The sequence below is a fragment of the Cetorhinus maximus genome, chromosome X (assembly GCF_964194155.1).
Source record: "Cetorhinus maximus chromosome X, sCetMax3.hap1.1, whole genome shotgun sequence".
Taxonomy (NCBI): domain Eukaryota; kingdom Metazoa; phylum Chordata; class Chondrichthyes; order Lamniformes; family Cetorhinidae; genus Cetorhinus; species Cetorhinus maximus.
In genome coordinates this window covers 3951336-3975106 of record NC_135917.1, presented here as the reverse complement: position 1 = coordinate 3975106, position 23771 = coordinate 3951336, and the positions used below count along the sequence as shown (strand labels likewise).

The window sequence follows — 23771 nt, the reverse complement described above, 5'->3', positions numbered from 1 at the left end:
CTTGAAATGCATCCTGAACCATGGTGCCATGGTCAGTTTGCTCATCCACATAGGTAGCAAGTACCTCATACCTGCTAGTCAACGTCAAGTGCTCAGGTTCCTCCATTACTACATGGTGGATCCCAACACCTGCCTGACCTGCAGTCACATGCTCCTGTCCATGACCATTGACCAACCTAAAGTTCTACTTAACCCAAGGGGTGCGACTACCTCCTGGAAAAGTGTCCAGGTGACTCATCCCCTTCCTGATGCCCTGAAACATCTACAATTCAGACTCGAGCTCAGCAACTCTGAGCTGAAGTTGCTCAATCTGCAGACACTCAATAAATATGGTTGTCTGTGACTGCAATTCATTCTATGAGCTCTTACGTGTTACAGTCACAGTGCACCACCAGCACTGCCATATTTACTTGATTAGTCAACCACTATTAGCTAAAGTAATAGTAAGTTAGTCTCCTAGCTTGGCGTTATAAGAACACGTGCCAGCTCCTGGAAGTAAAACAAAGAATCGGCATCAAATTTTTGACTTGGCACTCGTTTCACAAAGCACTGTGTTTCCCTCACACCCTTCCTAAAATGCTACCTAGCGTTGCATACAGTACTCCAGCTGAGGCATAACTAGTGATTTATAAAGGGTTAGCATAACTTCCTTGTTTTTATACTCTCTGCCTCACTTTACATAGCCAAGGATTGCTTTTTAAAAAAAAACTTTATCAACTTGTCTGTCACTTTCCAAGATTTGTACAATATTGCTGAAGACCCAGGTTCCTCTGCTGCTGCGCCTCCCTTTAAAATTGTACTCTTTTATATTACCTCTCCTTGTTCTTCCTCCCCAAATGCAACACTTCTGCATTAAATTTCCTGCCCATTCCACCAAGAGTATTCACTAAAATAGGCTATCACTACTTAGAAGTGACAGCAGGAAGATTAAGTCAACATCAGTTTTAATGTGACAAAACAACATAGGCTTACCATCTTGCAAATGCACTTACTCTACTCATTTGCAATTCCACACTCCAAGGAATGAACTTAAGTAATAGAGAACTGTCATGTCCAGGGACAACACTCTCCATAAGGATAGCATATAGTCTTGCTTTGTATTTCAACCAGACTCAATGTAACTTAAAGAGGGAAAAAGTCACAGCTTCACAAGGATTAGGTTAGAATACTGCTTTATTTATCAACTAAATTTTAAATACATGACATATGTCAGGAAAAGACTTGCATTAAGAGGGAACAGCAATTCTACTGCCTGAGATGCAGCCATAATGTACCAACATGCCACCAACATACCATAGTTTGGAGGATTCAGTTTCAGTCATGTAAATAAGAATCAACAAATTGAAAAATGGATTACTCCCATAGCCTTTCAACAACTGATCTGGTCCTGGGTAGCCAGCATTTTACTGCTGTACTACCAGAAATATGCTCAGTTAATCTGACATGATCCCTTGTCTCCAAATTAAAGTTTAGGGGTTAATTACAATAATCCTTAATATAACAACTTCCACCTAGTGCACTGAATGTGAACACAGTTGAAACTTTCAAATGAAATAAATTGTTTAAGATTCTTGATTTCAGTAGAGAATAAAAGGGATATGGGCTGGGCACCAATGATCTGAGTGGACTGTGTATATGAATCCAAAAGGCTGCATAGCCTTTCCTTTCGTTGCAACTTTTGTAATGATCTGAACACTAGAAAAGCATAAAACTAGAAGGTAGTAAAACAGCATTTGATACAAATGAATGCTTTGAAACTTATTCATTTGTTTTTCCTGTCAGTATTCAGACGTCAGCATGAGGAAACAAAATCACACTTTCAACTCAATTTTGAAAGATACTGTATTTTAACACAGGTGTTATCTTTGTTTAAAAATACACTAGCTGTTCTGTGTGCTTCACTTCTCATTCTCAATTACAGAATCATCATTACAGGCATAGTTCTAATCATTTACTACTAAAATGCAGATATCAAAGCAAACAAGCTAGGAACTTTGCTACTTAGAATAAGTAGGCAATCTAGAAAATTTAAAAATGGGATCAAGGCTTTAAGAATATTTTTTTCAAAACAGGACAGCAAAAAATCTACGGGTCAAAGTTGACCAGTGCTCCAAAAGGCATCCATTTACAAAGTCTCCTGTAAATATCTTCCATTTTATGCTTTTACTGGTTTACTGCTGACGATATTGTTTGGAATCTTTGGTCCTGTTTACATGCAGTCACTTATGGTTTGATTTCCCTTAGATCTGGAATGCATTAGATCAAAGGCATGTTCAGACCAGCAGATTATTTTCTAAGGGGTGCATCATAGACATTTAGTGGCATCACACTACATCCTGCAACCTTGACATACAAAACCTACTTTAGGAGGGAATTCAGGATCACCTCAGACAGCACTGAAAGATTCACTCATTTCAGAGCTAAGTGAACTTCTCTTCTGGGACAGCTCTGGGAGTAACAGAGCAGCAGCAAGTACAAGTTAATTCAGCAGCACAGATACCACTAAAACTTTGCATCAGTTCTTCTGCATTTACACTACAAATTTTAACATTGGTGCAAAGTGATTTCAGCTTCTCATTGACACAGGTTTCAGAATGTAAATTTGATGTCATGGCCAGAACTGACTAAAGGAAGCAGACAAACTCCTCGAGTAAGTTGCGTTATGTTTCCCATCAGCCAGGCCCTGGCTCTGAATTCAAACTGTAACTGCAATGTCAATATAATAGGATACCACTTTGCACCTTTGCTGGTCATTTTGTGAATGCAGCCTGACAAATAGGAAATGATACTGAAGTTCTGGCATTCTGTTAGCATGTTGTCATCTTCAGCATGCAAAATACAGGTTTCAGGCAGTTCATTACTAAAAACAGTTTCATCCAAATAGAGAACAAAAGAAAGCATCATATTTGTGCCCTGTTACAATTAGATAGTGATGTCTAGCACAATGATAACTTTGAAGGTCTTTGGTCCTTTCAGTTTTATTTTTAAGTGTAGTCTGGGATAGTTAAGTGGTTGTGACGAACACTATCGGTCGAAGGCACTTTCGTTCCTAACAGTTTGAGATGCGTAGTGATCTCTTGAAAAATGTTAGTGTTTAAAGTAAAGCTAATTGATTTAACCATAACAAACCAGACAACAATGTTTAAATAACATGTCTAAGGTACAGCCAAGTGCTGCTCCCTCTTCCAGAAGAGATGAAAAACAGATAGACACTATCAATTTAAAAACTTATGGAAAAGTTGATCTAGAAACCAGGAAAAGGAGAAGAAAAAAAAAGATTTCAAGACAAATCACTGGTGGCACAGACAAGGTGAATGTAAACCCATTTTTGTTTGATCATGTCTAGCTGGGATGCTGGCATGTTACTGGACGTCAGAAGCTTTCAGCAGTTCACAGGGGTTTCATTTCCACTTGACCTTGGCCTACGTTGAGGCAGGGTGCTGGCAGGAGGAAGTGGTAAGGTGGACTGCCTGGGGGCAGAAGATGCAGCTGTGTCATTAGAAGCTGTCATTTGGCTCCTATCAGTGGTTACATCACGAGGTGCGGGTTGTGGGTTGTATCGAGTATCAGAGATTTGGTTCTTGTCAGTGGTAAAACCACGGGATGCAGGTTGTGGGTTGTATCGAGTGTCAGAGTAATTCCTGGGTCCATTCCGGTACCGATTCCTATATTCATTCCTTCCAAAGTGGCTTGGGCCATTTATCCTATTCTCTCGAGGTCGGTAACTTGCTCTCCTATTTCCATGGGGCACCTTTTTAAGGTAGAATAACACAATTAGTAGATTCACTTCATTGTTTTTCCTTCATGACATCCCCAGTGCAGCCTCTTTTGTTTCTTAGTCGTATGCAATTCTGCTCGTTTTCCATGATTATATGACACCAATCCACATAAACAGATATTAGGTTAGATGACCAAAAGCTTTGTCCAAGAGGTAGATTTTAAGCAGTGTCGTAAAGGAGGAGTGTGAGGTACAGAGGTGGAGTGGTGTAGGGAGGGAATTCCAGAGGTTGGGGCCTAGACAATTGAAGGTACAGCCACCAATGGTGGAGCAATTAAAACCGGGGATACACAAGAGGTGCCAGAATTAGAGGAGTGCAGATATCCTGGAGGGTTGTGGGGCTGGAGGACATTACAGATATAGGGAGGGGTGAGGCGATCTGAAAACAAGGATGAGAATCAAGATGTTGCTTGATCGGGAGCCAATATAGGCCAGCAAGCATAAGAGGTGATAGGGGAACAGGACTTGGTGCAAGTTAAGACAAGGGCAGGATGACCTCGAGTTTAGAGGGTAGAATGTGAGACACCAGTCAGGAGTGATTTGGAATAGTCTAAACTAGAGGTGATGAAGGCATGGATGAGGGTTTCAAGAGCAGAGGAGCTGAGATGGGCAAAGTTGGGCAATGTTATGGAGATAGAAATAGGCAGTATTAGTGATGACATGAATGAGGTTGAAAGCTCATCTTGGGGTCAAATGTGAACCAAGGCTGCAAACAGAATGTTGCCAGGGAGAGGGGCGGATTTGGTAGCTAGAGAACAAGGTTTGGAGTGGGGACCAAAAACGATGGCTTCTGTCTTCCCAATACTGTTTTTAATTGGACAAAATTTCTGCTCTTCCAGTACCGGATGTTGGTTAAGCAGTCTGATAACTTAGCGACAGTGGAGGAGTTGAAGAGAGGTGGTGGTGAGGTAGAGCTGGTAAACAAAAAAAGGTAGACCACGAATTTACAAAGGTGACTGGCATCTAGTATAGGTAACTATCTATATACTATGCTCTAGCATGCAAAGAAATAAATTGTTGAAATATCAACTAGGAGAGGAATGGGTGGGGTAGGTGAGCTGCATAAAGTTTTAGTCTTCAGGATCAGTTATATTGCACATACAACTGCAACAGTTACAGGTAAACTATTGTAATTTTTTTGAGAAAGCAGTTCACATTTTAAATTTTGAACATCTGTTTCTAATGCACATTCATGCATCCTACCAAGACTGACAAATATCTTCCTTAGCCTCTCTAACTCTACCACTAGGAAGCCCATAAGCCTTGTCTGAATTGACTCCACCTTGGGTAGCAATTCACTTCGAGTTGTTCCGGGGAACATCAAGCAGAAGTGGTGAACTCACCTAATCAAGAGCTGATTACTTGACATTGGGGAGATGTTCTTTTCATGCATAACATGTAATTCTGAGTGAGTTTTATTCACATCAATGTACTAATCAAACAAGAATAGAATTACTTGGATTACAAAAACTATTTTTTTTAGTGTGGAAAATATGTGGAAAGAGAGCATTAGCTGTTCATACCGGTCGATTTGATGGGCAAGTTTGGTTTGCAGAGTTAGTTGTAGCAGTGGAAACGTCTCCAGAACATGGATTCTTCTTCACTGATTTAGTAAGGCTGGGGTCTGAAGCATAGTCGGGAGCTGAAACATCACTCCGACTTGTTACAGACATAGACGACACAGAGCTACATCTTGATCTGGCAGAGTAATTATTCTTGGGATGAGACACTGCATAAAACAGAGAAAAAATACATAGTAAGACAATGGGCAGGATTACTTTACTTTGGAATAGCCTTTAGAGGGGTGCAGTCCACAAACCAGATGTGAAACACTTGATAATCCTTCCCTCCTCCTCCAGGTAAAATGTGGCAGAGGTAAAGGGAATTATTCAGAATGTCAGACAGGCAAGCAACATTGCGTGCTAAAAGCGCCCAATTTGAAAAGTTGAGTGAGCAAATGCAACATTACTAGGTCTGAGAGTAATACTTAAATCATCAGTGGTGATGTTGTGTTCAAACAGTTTGTTGAGCTGTGGACACGTTATCAATTGTTGGTATGTATAAACAAAAACAGCATGAAATTGTAGCTTCTGCCTGGCCAGTTCGTCACCTGAGAATAAAAACATAAGAACTAGGAGCAGGACTAGGCAATTCAGCCCCTCGAGCCTGCCCCGCCATTCAATACGATCATGGCTGATCTCATTTTGGCCTCAACTCCAATTTCTCACCCTCTCTCCATAATCTTTCAACCCATTACTAATTAAAAATCTGTCTATCTCCTCCTTAAATTTATTCAGCGTACTGCACTCTGAGGTAGTGAATTCCACAGATTCATGACCCTTTGGGAAAAGTAATTCCTCCTCATCTCTAATTTAAATCTACCACCCCTTAGCCTAAAACTAAGGCCTCTCATTCTAGAATGCCCAAGGGGAAACATCCACTCCACCTCTGCTTTGTCTATCCCCTTTAGCATCTTATATACCTCAATTAGATCTCCTCATCCTTCTAAACTCTAGTGAGTATAGGCCTAAACTGCTCAATCTCTCCTCATAAGACAAGCCCCGCATCTCTGGATCTAGTGAACCTCCTCTGAACCGCCTCCAATGTAACTACATCCTTCATCAAGGGGACCGAAACTGTGCACAGTACTCCAGGTGCAGTCTCACCAATGCCTTGTACAGTTGCAACACTTCCCTATTTTTATATTCTATTCCTTTAGCAATAAATGCCAAAATTCCATTTGCCTTCCTTATTACCTGCTGTACCTGCATACTAGCTTTTAGCGATTCATGCACGAGGACACCCAGATCCCCCTGCACTGAAGCATACTGAAGTTTCTCTCCATTTAAATAATAAGTCGCCTTTTTATTCTTCTGACCAAAATGGATAACCTCACACTTATCCACGTTAAACTCCATCTGCCAAATTTTGGACCATTCACCTAACCTGTCCATATCCATTTGTAAATTTCTTATTTCTTCATTGCAACTTACTCTCCCACCTATTTTGGTGTCATCTGCAAATTTAGCTATAGTACCTTCTATCCCTGAATTCAAGTCATTAATATAGATTGTAAATAGTTGGGGTCCAAGGACCGAGCCCTGTGGCACCCCACTAGTTACAGCTTGCCATCCAGAAAAAGACCCATTTATCCCGACTCTGCTTTTTGTTGGTTAGCCAATCCTCTATCCAAGCTAATATATTACCCCTAACTCCGTGTGATCTTATCTTGTGTACTAATCTTTTGTGCGACACCTTATCAAAGGCCTTCTGGAAGTCCAGATATACTACATCTACAGGATCCCCATTATCCACTTTGCTTGTCACATCTTCAAAGAACTCTAGCAAATTAATCAAACACGATTTACTCTTCATAAAACCATGCTGACTCTGATAGATTGCATTACTACTTCCTTAATAATGGATTCCAACAATTTCCCAACGACAGATGTTAAACTAACTGGTCTATAGTTTCCTACTTTCTGCTTTCCCCCCCACTTTTTGAATAAGGGCGTTATATTAGCATTTTTCCAATCCACTGGAACTTTTTCAGAATCCAGGGAATTTTGGAACATTATAGCCAATGCATCCACTATTTCCGCTGCCACTTCCTTTAAGACCTTGGGGACATGTCACCCTTTAATCCCAATAGTTTGCTCAGTACTTATTCTCCAGTGATGGTGATTGTTCTAAGCTCCTCCTTCTCTATACCCCCTACACTACCTGTTACTATTGGGGTGGTACTAGTGTCCTCCGCAGTGAAAAATGAGGCAAAATATTGATTAAGCATCTCTGCCATTTCTGCGTTCCCCACTATTAACTCCCCAGTCTCAATCTCCAAGGGACCAACATTCACTTTAGCTACTCTCTTTCCTTTTATATACTTGTAGAAGCTTTTATCGGTTTTTACATTTTGCGCTAGTTTCTTTCATAATTTACCTTTGCTCTTTTAATTATTTTTTTAGTAACCCTTTGTTGATCTTTAAAAGTTTCCCAATCTTCCAGCCCGCCACTGACCTTTGCAATTTGGTATGCCTTAGTTTTTGTCTTTATGTTATCTTTACCTTCCTTGCTTAGCCACGGATGCTTTTTCCCCCTCTTACCATCTTTCTTCTTCTTTGGAATATATTTTACTTGGGAGGAATTGAATATCTCCTTAAATATCTGCCACTGTTCATCAACTGTTCTACCTTGTAGTCTTCCTGCCCAGTCCACGAGGGCCAAATCTGCCCTCATGCCTATGTAATTACCTTTGTTTAACTCCAGAACACGAGTGTGGGACTCAAAGTTCTCACTCTCAAACTGAACTTGAAATTCTAGCATGCTATGATCACTCTTACCTTGAGGATCCTTTACTATGAGATCATTAATTAATCCCATCTCATTAGACAAAACCAAATCCAGAAGAGCCTGCTCCGTGGTTGGTTCCACAACATGTTGCTCCAAGAAACAATCTCTAATACACTCTATGAACTCTCCCTCAAGGCTACCCTTGCCAATTTGATCAGTCAAATCTATATACATATTAAAATCACCCATGATTATTGCCGTGCCTTTCTTACATGCTCCCAGTATTTCCTGGTTTATACTGTGCCCTACTGCTGAACTACTGTTTGGGGACCTATAGATTACTCCCACCAGGGACTTCTTTCCCTTGCTATTTCTTATTTCTGCCCAGACTGACTCTACGTCTTGCTCTCCAGTGCCTATATCATTCCTCACTATAGCACTGATCTCTTCCTTTACTAACAAAGCTACACCACCTCCTTTTCCTTCCTGCCTATCCTTCTGAAACACCGAGTACCCTTGGATATTCGACTCCCAAACCTGTTCTCCCTGTAATGTCTCAGTAATCGCCACCAAATCATACCTAATTATCTCTATTTGCGCTGTTAACTCATTAGTTTTGTTCTGAATGCTATGTGCATTCAGATACAAAGCCTTTAAGTTTGCCCTATTGTCAATTTTCCCTAATCTTAGATGATTCTTTGGTGCAATATGGTATTCACACACACTGTCCCTCCTTTTCACTTTTTGGTAACAATCAACCTCGTCACTAACCTGCACTCTTACCCTCTCCTTAAACTTTGATTTTTTTATATTTCCATGCAACTGAACCCTCCCCCCCACTATTTAGTTTAAAGCCCTATCTACAACCCTAGTTATGCGATTCGCCAGGACAATGGTCCCAGCATGATTCAAATGGAGCCCGTCCGAATGGAATAGCTCCCTCTTTCCCCAGTACTGGTGCCAATGTCCCATGAATTCAAATGCTCTGAATGTATCGCTGAATGCTCTGAAAGTATCCTCTGCGGATACATAACTACATATGGTGACTCGGCTGGCTTTTGATCAGGCAGGTAAACTAGAAAACAAACATGCATTTATGTTGCATCTAATCACGGTCCCAGGATGTTCCAAAGCACTTGGCATCCAACTGATTGCCTACATAACTGCAATTCACAGCAGCTATTTCATGCACAGCATGGGATTAATGACCAATTAATCTCTTTTTGTTGGTGTCTGAGGTAGGAATGTTGGTCAGGACACCAGGAGAACTTCCTACTCTCTTAAAATAGCATCTTTTACATTCACCTGAGCAGGCAGATATGGCCTCAGTTTAACATCCAACAATGCAACACGATCCTGGTAATGCATTGACACATCAGCCTAGATAATGGGCTCAAGTCTTAAATTGGGGATGAACCGACAGCCTCCTGATCATAGAGCCAAGAGAGCTACTGGTAAACTAGAATAAAACTCAAATTATTTTAGTAGGCATCTTAGGTTTATGGCAAACTTAATGAAACAAGAATGGAATTCATTTGTTTGGAATTGTGTTTTGTGTTTGACCTGGTTTCTCAACATTGCTATGGATTTATTTTCATGATGCAAAACTGCAAGGCTTTTCTTCTATTATACAACTTCTGTTTTGTACTGGGTTACATTAACAGTATTGGAATCTCAATGTTTGCATACTGATCCCACCAAAGGACCAAATTTCATTCAAAGCAGTTGCGTATGAGACTTCTTGTGAAAGTACTGGTAATATACGATAAGTGAGTGTCAGTAAGATTTTCTTTTTGTTGCAAAACATGTTAGCTGACTTAATTAACTCAATACAACCAAGTGTATGAACTTAGTCATGGGAAAGTCTTCTTACAGTGTGGTAAAATGCTATTAAGAGACCCTTCCTTTCTAAGCAAAACTTAGTTACTAAAGTAACAATTAAATACGCTGCAACTGTCAGCATTCGTTGGGTTCTGTCCACTTGTCCAAAAAAATCAGTACAGGGTTTGAGCTTCCTGCTCTTCTCGTTTGCTCCTGAAGTTGCTCCAGAATGTTGCGCAAGTCTTTTCTGCGCACACGCGGAATTTGTGCGCAGCTGTGCGATCAAGTGGCTTACTATGCGGGCTCGCAATGAAATTGCACCCAGTGACATGTAATTGCTTCATACTTTTAAGGGGAGATATTATTGCAGAGATTGTTCATGTGAATTGTATTTGGCAGAGTATGTGATGTAAAAGAGTGAATGTAGAATTAGGGAGCGAAAGGAAGTAGAATGCCCATAGTCCTGGACAACAATGCCAGGAACCGCCGATTCATATTGGGCATTGCCATTGAGGTTGGTGAATTGTTCGCATTCCACTTCAGAAACATCTAAATCTGACTGCAAACAATGCAATTTTGTCTCCTTCAGATGTTCCCTGCAATCTAACTATATTGGATCCATCTGCAGGTAATGACAAGTTCATGTCCCACCGCATTCCCAGTGTGACTACTTATCAGATTTTGTAAGTTATAGATTGCAGCACATGTTAAAATATTACAGACATACAGTTAAAATGGTACCTTGGAAGTATTATATTGCAGCATTAGCAATTAACATTGGACTTGGCAGGTGGCAGCACTGGGCAGTAAATCTGTGGCAACCTAAGCAGATAGTTTATCTGCAGCAGGCCACAAGGCAAGCATGAGGGCTGACAGCCGGCAAAAGAGATCATCTACAAAATTATTTTCAGCACAGCAAGCACAACACAAATCTAGCTGAAACATTAAGTTACACTATGCTGACTTAAGTACTGACTTGTCACAAAATTCAGCAGCAGACAATTCCTACTGACTAAATGCAGTCTCCTTCAGATTCAACAATTACAAACGACTTAGCATTTTACACTGAAAATACTGGGACTATAACTACACATATTCATCTTCCTCACTTTTCCAGAACCACTTATTCCAATTCAGGGTCACAGGGAGTCGGAGCCTATCCCGACAGGGGATGGGTGCTAGGCGGGGTACACCCAGGACAGGACGTCAGTCCATCATCTTCCTTTAGTGAAAATAGCTAGCCTACGCCCTCCTTTCCACTCTGAAGCCACAGAAATTAGATGCACGCAACTGATCCCAATTACACATTCCAGTTTGTGCTGCAGCATTATCTGAATTAGAAATACTCAGTGCCCCACCTGCAAGGCCAACTTAAAAGTCAAACTTTTCTACGAGATGTTAGATGACCAAGCCTCAGCTTACCTTGTCCAAAGGCTTGGATACTCGCTTTGAGTTCTTCCACATCACAGGTGAACTGTGCACATCGCCCCAGGTCTTCATCATATTTTCGTTCACTAACAAAGTGCTAAAATACATTTAAAAAAATAACTCTAGCAGATGAAGTCCAGGTATATGGTAGCTTAGCTTTTTAAATTATACAATAATGATTCCTAGTTGTGCAACAGGTACTTTGGATTTATGTGCAATTTGTGACAATTATTAAAATGGAGCCATTTTTGTGCATCATGTATCTATCAAATACATTTGGGACCATTTTGATTAAGTAAACAGAAAATGTAAACCTAAAAACAATTTATAGACAGTGTATTAATTCTCAACAATTGTTTAATCAAGTGAACTCTAGTTTATATCACATACACGACAATCACCTTCTGTATAGTGGCCCTGAAATAACACCATGTCGATAATAGCACACAAACTCTTTTCACCTAAAATTCCATGTTTTGCTATTTTAGTGGCACAGGTCTATTTTAAATAAATGGGTTAATATTACGCATCGCAAAGCATAACTTCAAGGCCAATACATTGCAGACGTTTAAGGCACTAAAACGAAATCTCTCATTTCTGAACAACTCCAATCAAACTGTCTAGTGTTTAATTGAACATACCAGCCATATTCCTATGATCTTACTCCACAAAATGCATAATACTCTCTTCAAGAAATGAAATAAAAACACTTCAATATTGTGCAGTGGAAAATATCCTGGATATTGAGTACAAAATGGAAACACAATATTTCTTATCATCTGGTCAGAAAAAATAACTAAAAACAAAAACACACACTCCTTCAGAAGCTCCTCTTTTTCTCATGTAAAGATTCTATGTGAAATCAATTTGGGCAGTGTCAGCCCAGTTCCAAGCTGGTATGTCTCCACAGCAAAAGGTGCACACAAAATATCAGCCTCATTCACAGGCCATAAAAACGGCTCACTTGTGAACATGAAACGCTGCACCACTATAAAGGAAATAGTCATCTAAGACTGGACTAAGGGAGATCGTTGAAGCAGAGGAGATGGATCACACTTGTGCGACACTAAATGGAGTGGCTGATTTAGAAAAAAAAAGTGGAAAAATATTAATTTCCTCAGCACTGATATCCTGCACTATGTTACTGGACCAGTAATCCAAAGGCCTGGACTAATGATCCAGTGATAAAAACGAAAAACGGTGGAAATACTCAGCAGGTCAGGCAGCATCTGTGGAGAGAAACAGTTAATGTTTCAGGTCCATGACCCTTCATCAGAAGTTCTGATGAAAGGTCATTGGCCTGAAATGTTAACTGTTTCTCTCCACAGATGCTGCCTGACCAGCTGAGTATTTCCACTGTTTTCTGTTTTTATCTCAGATTTCCAGAATCTGCAGTATTTTACTTTTATAATGATGCAGAGACATGAGTTCAAATCTCACCACGGTAACTGGGAAATTTAAATTTACTTAATTAGATAAATCTGGAATAAAAAGTTAGAATCAGTAATGGTGACCATGAAACTACTGGACTGTCATAAAAAAAACATCTGGTTCATTAATGTCCTTTAGGAAAGAAAATCTCTCATTCTTACCCAGTCTGGCCTATACAGGGTGTTTTAAAAAGTCCTTGTGCAACTTTAAAATGTTACAAGCAATATGAGCAAACTGTAAATGGTATATGAAAGCATAATTCAAAGTTTTTTTAATGATATAATAATTTTTTTGAAAGCTTTATCTCAGTTGCTAAAACTGTTTGAAAATGGTGACAATAGAAGAAAAGGCAACTGTGTGTTAAGACTAGCAGAACTGAAATCTATAAAATGGAGGAGACGATTCTATAAACATCCCCATCCTTAATGATGGGGGAGCCCAGCACATCAGTGTAAAAGACAAGGCTGTAGCATTTGGAACTATCTTCAGCCAGAAATGCCAAGTGGATGATCTATCTCGGCCTCCTTCTGAGGTCCACAACACACAAATCCCAGTTTCCAGCCAATTTGACTGAGTCCATGTGATATCAGGAAACTGACAAAAGCACTGGATACAGCAAAGGCATTGGGTCCCAACAACATCCTAGCTGTGGTGGTTAAGGCTTGTGCTCCAGAGCTGTACCTCTAGCCAAGCTATTCCAGTACAGCTACACTGGCATCCAACCATCAATGTGGTAAATTGCCCAAGTATGTCCTGTTGCAAGAAGTAGAACAAATCGAATTCAGCCAATTAACACACCATCAGAATACTCTCAATCATCAGCAAAGTCATCGACAGTGCTATCAGGCGGCACTTACCAACAACCTGCTCACTAATGCTCAGTCTGGGCTCCGCAAGGACCAATTGGCTCCAGACTAAAAAGCGGAATTGCAGAGGTGATAGTGACATCAAGGAACCCTAACAAAATTGAAGTCAATGGCAATCAAGGAGAAAACTCTCCACTGACTGAAGTCGAACCTAGCACAAAGGAAGATCACAGAATGGTTACAACACAGAAGGAAGCCATTCAGTCCATTGTGTCTGCACCAGCCCTTGTGAAAGCAACTCAGCAAGTCACACTCGCCTGCCTTTTCCCTGTAGCCCTGCAAATCTTGTCTCTTCAGGTAATTATCCAATTCCTTTTCAAAAGCCATGATTGAATCCGTCTCCACCACACTCTCAGGCAGTGTATTCCCGATCTGCTGCGTAAAAGAGTTTTTCCTCGTGTCGCCGTTGGTTTTTTTGCCAATCACATTAAATTGGTGTCCTCTGGTTCTCAACCCTTCTGCCAATGGGAACAGTTTCTCCCTACCTACTCTGCCCAGACCCCTCATGATTTTGAACACCTATATCAAATCTCCTCTTAACCTTCTCTTCTGTGAGGAGAATAACCCCACCTTCTCCAATCTATCCATGTAACTGAAGTCCCTCATCCCTGGAACTATTCTGGTTGAGATTGTTGACGTCAATCATCTCAGTCCCATGCCATCACTACAGGAGTTCCTCAGGGTAGTATCTTAGGCCATCTTCAGCGACTTCATCTTTGACCTTCCCTCCAATATAAGGTTGAAAGTGGGATGTTTGCTGATGATTGCAGTGTGGTCAGTTCCATTCACAACTCCTTGGACAATGAAGCAGTCTATGCCCCCAAGCAGTGTGAACTGGTCAACATTTTGGCTTGGATTGATAAATAGCAAGCAAAATTCGCACCACACAAGTGCCAGGCGCTGACCATCTCCAACAAAAGTTTAAAATCATCTCCCCTTGACATTACTATAATCGAATCCCCCACTATTAACATCTTGGGCAGTACCATTGACCTGAAGCCAAACTGGACCAGTCACATAAAAATTGTGGCTACTAGAGCAGATCAGAGGCTGCGAATTCTGCAGTCAGTAACTCACCTCCTGACTCCACAAAACCTGTCCACCATCTACAAGGCACACGTCAGGAGTGTGATGGAATACTCTCCACTTAGCTTGGATGAGTGCAGCTCCCACAACACTCAAGAAGCTTGACACCATCCAGGGCAAAGCAGCTCGCTTGATTGGCTCCCCATTCACCACCACTTAAAATATTCATTTTCTCCCCACTGGTGCATCGTGGCTGCAGTGTGTATCATCTACAAGATGCACTGCAACAACTCACCAAGGCTCCTTTAACAGCATCTGCCAAACCCACAATCCCTACTACCTAGATGGACAAGGGCAGCAGGCGTATGGGAACACCATCACCTGCAAGTCACACATCATCTGACTTGGGAATATATCGCTATTCCTTCGTCTTCACTGGTGCAAAATTCTGGAACTCTGTCAGCACTGAGAGCACCTTCATCACAGACTTCAGCGATTCAAGAAGGCAGCTCACCTTCTCATGGGCAATTAGGGATGGGCAATAAATGCTGACCATTCTAGCAATGCCCACATCCCATGAATGAATAAAAATGAAGCACAATTTATCAGAGTCAAAAATTACACAGCTATTCGTTTCAAGGATTTGCATTTATACAGTGCCGTACCATGTCGTTCACAACAACTTAAAGCGCTTTGCAGATAATGAATGACTTTGAAGAACAGTCATTGTTGCCATGTAGACAAATGCAGCAGCCATTTTGCGCACAGCAAGGTCCCGCAAACAGCAATGAATAAAATGAATAGTTAAACTGTTCTTGATGGTCTTGGTTGTTGGCAAAACACTTGCTATTCTTCAAAAAGTGCCATAGGATCTTTTAACATTCACTTGAACAGGCAGGTGGGTCATCTGAAAGATACTACCTCAGACAGTGCACCATTCTTAGTACTGCATTAAAATATCCATGTAGATTATGTGCTCAAGCATGAGAATGGGGCTGGAACCCTTGGAAGTGAGAGTGCTACCACTGAAGCAAGGTTGCATTATACAGATAAAAACATGTGACAGGGACATTTCAAAAAGTTTAGATCAATCTTGAAATACTAAGAAAATGCAATTTTGGACTAACAATTGCATGATTTCTATAAAGTCGTTGCGTGATAATGGCTTCCCCGTTGTCCCCACTTGATGGAAGAAATGCGATTATCCAGAAACGCTATCGCAAAGCATAAACCAAAATGACAGCAACCAAACCAACATCAAGTGATCATACTTGTGTGTATCATCTACATTTTGAATCAAGTTTCAACTTCTAGAAGTTAATTAAAAATAAGCACTCACTTGTTGCTTGACATAATATGAAATAAATAGGGTTTAAGAACAACATGCAGCAATAGGATAGGAATTTACATTTGCAATTCCTCACATGGGGAGTTACTCACTAGATGTGTTTTTTTTGTTTTCAATATACTATAACAATGGTGAAGTTGTATTAGGGAACTCTTGTCCTTTCCATTAGCTGACACAGAACAAACAGTATTTGACAGTGTGCATGCCTGCTCAACTAAGGAATGCCATATGAAGATTTAACACTGGAAGGTGGAAAGAAAAAAGGTAGAAAGTTCATAAGAACAGAATGGAAACCTAGTAAATAATTAGCATTACAAAGCCAAAAGCACAGGTTCAATTTCTCTATCTGGATGGGACTAGGTGAAATTACTTTTTATTTACATGGAGGAGAGAGATGAATATGAATCAACAGAAATTAAATTGACCTCTGACTTCCAATCAAAGCTTAAACAGTTGTATTGTAGTTGTTGCTTTGGAAATCATCCAGAAAGCAAATGCAATGCTTAGAATAGAATGCAAAAGAGACATGCACAAATAGCATTGTGGATTATCAGTTTTATTCAGCACAAACATTCAATATTCTTCAACAAGTTATGGAACAAAAAGAAATGTTGAAGATGGCTTGCTGCAAGATATTCACCAAGTAACAGGCTTTACTGCAACTGATAAGAATTAAATTAAAGTAAAACACTTTGTTTTCCTAGTTCTAAACAGAAATTTCTTTAGAGATGGAGTTCAAATGTTGAAATGGTGACAATTTGGGCGGTCTTTCTATTGTAACCTTAAGAAATTAACTTTTAGGATTTCAAACCAAGCTGCAAATGTCACAAGTGGTCAATGATTAAAGGATGATAAATTTAAGGGCTAAAATGATAATAAACACTTAAAGAACAATCAATCCATGTTTTTAAAAGTGTTCTATGCTTTCATGATGTTTCAACTGTAATAATTTTACCTTAATATCCGCTCTCAGCTCCACTAGCTGTTCCTCAGACATGCGAACTGCATTGTCCGTCATTCTCTTTAACGCTTCAGCTCTCTTCTGGCGACTGTCCAGGATATCCACTGAAAAGCGTGCAGAAACAATAGGACATCATTCAGTAGAGCCTTACATTTATGTACAGTCAACTCTGAAAAAACCTATTCCACACACAATTCAGCTTCAAACTAGAATTCCAATTTGCCATATCTGTTCACTTGCAGAAAGCAAAACGTTTCTTCACAAAACAGGTCAGAAGTTATCCGTATTATACACTTGCTTTTTGTAAAGGAGTTTCTTAATCTGGCTCGGGGTGTATATCAGCCTCAAGAACTAGCTATTAACCTACTGCTTAGCATGTATTCAACTGAACTCTTCACAGATATCAATTAAATCTAGCAAAAACACCAACTAAAGGCCTACCTCCCAGCAGGCGCTTCATTGGGGCATTAGCTGATGCCAGAGAGGTGGTTATTCACCCATCTGTCCTCTTGGTCAGAGGAAAACTGAAGGCAACTAAATTTTCAAATCAATAAAACGCAGATTACAGCAACATGTTTCATTACCCGCTAACAAGGCATCACAGGCTGTTCTGACAGTCATGGTCTGGTAGGAGCAGACTAGAAGTTACATTAGATAAACAGGTTGCTGTAGTTAGAAATGTATTTAATTAAGTCTGAAGATGGAAGTTTTTGGCAGGAGTGAGGGGATCCATAATAGCCCCCTTACTGAAATAATTAATTGTACTTCAATTGAAAGCTTTTCCTTTAATATAAATTCTACACCTACCATTTCATCAAATAGAACTGTATATAATAATGAAATAAATACATTTCCAGAGTAAGACAATGCATGGTTTTCTTCTAAAGTGGCAAAACAATCTTTGGCAACCCCTTTTCTTTCAAATTTTCATTGATTTAAAATAAATTGTTCAAAACAGCAACTGTTGAGTATAAAGTTACAGAACCAGAATGAGAAATAACTAAAATTGTAGTTGAAATGTCATAACTACTTAAGCTTGTGTTAATGGCTGCATTGACTAAAGCATTAATAATGAGGATTATTAGGTTTTCTTTGCACAATTTATGAACATAAAATCCAGAACTCATCATGGAAGACTAATTCTAACAGCAGACAACAATTGCAAAGACCCAGAGTGAACCAAGCTTCAGGAAGGGAGTCAACCTTAGCCTACACTCATGAGGGGATTAGCCCATAAAGAAACAATTAAAGAAATTATTTATTACAATCTATGGGTAGGTTTATGGGGAGCTTTAGTTATATTGTGCCTAATTGTTTAAATATCCAATTGTTTAGATAATAACAATCAGTACAGTTAACTTCACAGATAGTGGTATTTGAGCTAATAATGACTTTTTGCTCCACAGAGCATGTACAAACCCTTTGAGGTACAATGCATGCCAGATATGAAGCTTTTAATTATTTAGACTGTTCCTTTTAAAGGTTAGTACTAGAGGCCAAACACTTATGCAAGCCACTTGGATCTATATTCATTGCAACTAATATAACAAGCTACTACATTTGCAGTGGTTTGACAACTTACCATATAAATTCAAAGGGAATGATTCAGAAAACTTTACATTGAAGATGAACATACTTTAATTTGGCATTGAAACATCAACTCATGACAGAAACATTTTTAAAATCAGCTATAAATGTAGAACAATGCTCAGGTTACCCTCTATGACATAGCCAGCCAAATATATAATCTCAAAACAAAAACAGAAACAGAAATACCTGGAAAAACTCAGCAGGTCTGGCAGCATCGGCGGAGAAGAGTACAGTTGACGTTTCGAGTCCTCATGACCCTTCAACAGAACTAAGTAAAATTAGGAAAAGGGTGAAATATAAGCTGGTTTGGGGGGGTGGGTTTGTTGGGACAAGCAGCCAGTGATAGGAGGAGATAACCAAAAGCTGTCACAGACAAAAGAACAAAGAGGTGTTGAAGGTGGTGATATTATCTAAAGGAATGTGCTAATTAAGAGTTTAAGACAGGACAGATAAGGTACAGATAGCTCTAGTGGGGGAATACTAAAAGGTAGAAATAAACAATGGTGGAAATACATTTAAAATTAGTGGAAATAGGTGGGAAAAGAAAAAATCTATATGAATTATTGGAAAAAACAAAAAGGAGGGGGAAGAAACGGGAAGGGGGTGGGGATGGAGGAGAGAGTTCATGATCTAAAGTTGTTGAACTCAATATTCAGTCCGGAAGGCTGTAAAGTGCCTGGTTGGAAGATGAGGTGCTGTTCCTCCAGTTTGCGTTGAGCTTCACTGGAACAATGCAGCAGGCCAAGGACAGACATGTGGGCAAGAGAGCAGGGTGGAGTGTTGAAATGGCAAGCGACAGGGAGGTCTGGGTCATTCTTGTGGACAGACCGAAGGTGTTCTGCAAAGCGGTCACCCAGTCTGCGTTTGGTCTCTCCAATGTAGAGGAAACCGCATTGGGAGCAACGAATGCAGTAGACTAAGTTGGGGGAAGTGCAAGTGAAATGCTGCTTCACTTGAAAGGAGTGTTTGGGCCCTTGGACGGTGAGGAGAGAGGAAGTGAAGGGGCAGATGTTACATCTTCTGCGTGAGGAGGTGCCGTGGGAGGAGGAGTAGGGGGTGATGGAGGAGTGGACCAGGGTGTCACGGAGGGAGCGATCCCTACGGAATGCCGCTAGGGGGGGGGCGAAGGGAAGATGTGTTTGGTGGTGGCATCATGCTGGAGTTGGCAGAAATGGCGGAGGATGATCCTTTGAATGCGGAGGCTGGTGGGGTGATAAGTGAGGACAAGTGGGACCCTATCATGTTTCTGAGAGGGAGAAGGCGTGAGGGTGGTCCTGTCTTATACTCTTAATTAGCACATTCCTTTAGATAATCACCACCTTCAACACCTCTTTGTTCTTTTGTCTGTGACAGCTTTTGGTTATCTCCAGCTATCACTGGCTGCTTGTCCCAACAAAACCAACCCACCCCCCCTCCTTAAACCAGCTTATATTTCACCCCTTTCTTAATTTTACTTAGTTCTGTTGAAGGGTCATGAGGACTCGAAACGTCAACTGTGCTCTTCTCTGCCGATGCTGCCAGACCTGCTGAGTTTTTCCAGGTATTTCTGTTTTTGTTTTGGATTTCCAGCATTCGCAGTTTTTTGTTTTTATAATCTCAAAAGGTCAGCATGTTTTCACCCCATCAGTGGGTTTCAATAAATTTAAAAGTAGTTTAAGCTTCTTTGAAAGCTTAATTTAAGCCTTCTTCAGAAACCTGAAGCTAATTTACCTGTAACCTAATTTAGCAGTTTCACCTAGATGCATGATGTTTTCCCTGAGATAAGTGCACCATCTGGTGGCCTAGCCAAGAATCCAGAGCCTGTCATTAGTGGAATTAAATTCAAATCACACTGGTGAGACTGGGATTCAGTCTGATAGGGGGATTACATTACATAGAATATACAGCACAGAAACAGGCCTTTCAGCTCAACCAGTCCATGCCAGTGTTTATGCCCCACTTGAGCCTCCTCCCATCTTTCCTCATTTAAATATACCATCATAACCCTCTATTCCCTTCTCCATCATATGCTTGTCTAGTTTCCCCTTAAATACATCTATACTATTCACTTCAACCACTCCCTGTGGTCGTGAGTTCCACATTCTCAAAACTCTCTGGATAAAGAAGTTTCTTCTGAATTCCCGATTGGATTTCTTGGTGACTATCTTATATTGATGGCCTCTAGTTATGCTGTTCCACACAAAAGGAAACATTCTCTCTGTATCCACTCTAAAATTCTGAAAGGTTTTGATAAAGACTTCCATCAGGTCACCCTTCAGCTGCTTTTTTTCCCCGTGAGAAAAGAGACCCAGCCTATCAATCCTTCGTCAGTCTTCTACTAAACTACAAGGCAGCAAATATGAATCTAGTTTTTGAAGTTCTAAATTGGTTCTGATCTGCAATCTGTTGAAAATAATGTTCAGTTATTAATAAAGGATGTGTGTATAAATACTAGAATAAGTAGTCATATTTAGATCCAGGCACAATAAGGGATTAAACTGGAAATGTCTTTGGTACACAGCACACTTCAACATGCATCACTCAGATTCACCAGGCAAATGCCTTAGGAAACCAGCTTGGATCCACTTGAAAAGGTGACTACTTCATGCAAGTGCTTCATAGGGACAGGAGTAGACCATTTAGCCCCTTGACTGTTCTGTCATTCAATGAGTTCATGACTGATTGTGGCCCAACTCCATACATCCACCTTTGTCCCATTTCCCTTAATAACTTTAGTTTGACAGATTGGAAAACAATTGACCTAGCATCAATTGCCACTTGTGGAAGAGTTCCAAACTTCTACCACCTTCTGTGTGCAAAAGTATTTGCTAATTTCACTCCTGAAAGGCCTAGCTTTAATTTTTAAACAATGTCCCCTAGTCAGAAACTCCCAAACCAGGAGGAAGAATTTCTCTCTATCTACCCCAACTGTTCCCCTTAATAACTTGAAAACTTCAATCAAATCAACTTCAAAATTCAAAGAATAGGACCCTAGTTTGCGTAATCGCTCCTCGTAATTTAACCCTTGGGAGTCCAGGTATCATTCTGGTAAATCTATGCCGTGCTCCCTTCAAGGTCAATATATCCTTTCTATCGTGACCAGAACTGCTCACAGTACACCAGATGTGGGCTTTGTATAGCCGAGGCATGACTTCTACCCCACTGTATTCTAGTCCAGTGAGACCACACCTTTGTGTAAAATTTTGGTCTCCTTGCCTAAGGAAGGATATACTTGCCATAGAGGCAGTGCATCAAAGGTTCACCAGACTGAGACCTGGGATGGAGGGAATGTCCTACGAGGAGAGATTGAGGTGACTGGGCCTGTATTCTCTAGCATTTAGAAGAATAAGAGGTGACCTCATTGAAACATACAAAATTCTTACAGGGCTTGACAAGGTAGACGCAGGAAGAATGTTTCCCCTGGCTGGAGGGTCTAGAATCAGGGAACACAGTCTCACAATAAGGGGTAACCATTTAGGACTGAGATGAGGAGGAATTTCTTCACTCAGAGGATGGTGAATATTTGGAATTCTCCATCCCAGAGGGCTGTGGAGGCTCAGTCATTGAGTATGTTAAAGACTATGATCGATAGATTTCTAGATATTAAAGACATCAAGGGATATGGAGATAATGCAATTTTCCCCACACTGAGGTAGATCATCAGCCAAGATCTAGTCAAATGGTGGAGCAGCCTCCAGGGGCAAACTGGCCTACTCCTGCTCCTATTTTCTATGTTCCTAGTCCTCTAAATACAATGGCCAGTAATCCATTAGTCTTTTTGATTATTTTCTATATTTTTTCATAAATGATCTATGTATCTGGATCCCCAAGTCTTTTTGGACCTTCACTGTTTCTAGCTTTTCACCATTTAGAAAGTACTCTGTTCTATCCTTTTAGGGTCCAAAGTGGAAAACTTCACATTTATTGATACCAAAATCCATTTGCCACAGTTGTAACCATTCACTTAATCTATCATTGTGTTTTCGTAATTTTACACTTCCATCTACACTGCTTACAATCATGTCTATCTTTGTGTCATCAGCAAATTTGGAGACATGGTTTTCTATTCCATCATTTTGCACTACATTAAAGACCTTGAGGAAGTTTAATAGACCAGAAATATAACTGAGCACTCTACAAACTGCCACAGCAATAACTCCTAAAACAGAATCTTATTATAGATTGTAAAACAGTTGGACACTTACATGCTGCTGCTTTGACTTTATCCATTTCTCCCAACAGTGCCACCTCTCTGTCCATAAAACTGCAATGAAAGCAAGAAAGGTTTATATGTGGATTTCCACAATTGTAAAAGTGGTGCCCCACTGGGATGGAATCCCTAATTATGACTGCTTTAAGTCATATTGTAACCCCATACTAAAAATTAGAAAAGGACTGAGACCAAATTTTTAAAGAGTAACTTTTTAGGAATGTTATAAAGGATTGAGAATTGTGATACTAATCAAGTTAAGTATTTTATTCTTTTTTCTTTCTGTTGCAACAACTTAATTTTACATTTTTCAACACATTTAAAGTAGTTGCAGCATGTAATCTATGAAAAGGTTGCTTTTTAAAAGATGTTCTGATAAGTGAAACAAAATGGAATTTTCATCCATGTAGCTCTTGACATTGAAAATAACAGTTTTCAAACAGGGATTAAAGTTTTGGATTATTATACAAAATGGAGAGTGGGATTTGGGAAAAACATTGAAAGACTTGGAATGATGCATGGCAACATTACTTTGCAAAAAGATGAAGTAATTTGATTAGATTTTCTACCTCGAGCAAAATGATTCATAATCAAGTACAAGTCAGGTGGCACTAACCTGATAATTAATCAAGAGAATGCAAAAATGCAAGATTTTTAAAACACTAAAAAATGTTTTAGCAACAGTGAAGCCCTATAGTAACTAATTTTTTTGTATAAATTGTAAACTGCTTAACGTTGCATGTTCATCATAAAATTCGGGGCAGGATCTTCCTCTAGACTCCCATAGGTTTAGTGGTGATTATGAGCTGGATCTCTGACCACTTTTTAATATGTAAAAGTGACTTTCCAATGCCATTTATTCCAGATGCCGCAACGCAAATATTGGTGACTATATTCTAATGAGCCAAAAATGAATGCATAATATAATTTGGAATAACTACACAGATTTGAAATCATGGCAATGTGGATTGGTTAAGTACTAGTAGTTGTGTTCCTGAGCTGGAGAACAAAACCATGACATATATTTTTGAAGAATACAAACA

General features: G+C 40.0%; 1 protein-coding gene across 2 annotated transcripts in view; it reads right to left on the bottom strand.

Moving 5' to 3' along the window:
• Positions 1–1155: 1155 nt before the first annotated feature.
• The window catches only part of spats2 (spermatogenesis associated serine rich 2), a 111160-nt gene continuing 88544 nt past the window's right edge, over positions 1156–23771 (bottom strand). For both annotated transcript variants that reach the window (XM_078534570.1, XM_078534571.1), the window contains exons 9-13: positions 22724–22782; positions 16944–17053; positions 11312–11414; positions 5302–5507; positions 1156–3751 (exon numbers count right to left, since the gene is read on the bottom strand). In XM_078534570.1, the coding sequence (XP_078390696.1) occupies positions 3383–3751; positions 5302–5507; positions 11312–11414; positions 16944–17053; positions 22724–22782 (847 nt within the window). In that variant the 3' untranslated portion in view covers positions 1156–3382. The remainder of the gene's footprint in view (positions 3752–5301; positions 5508–11311; positions 11415–16943; positions 17054–22723; positions 22783–23771) is intronic.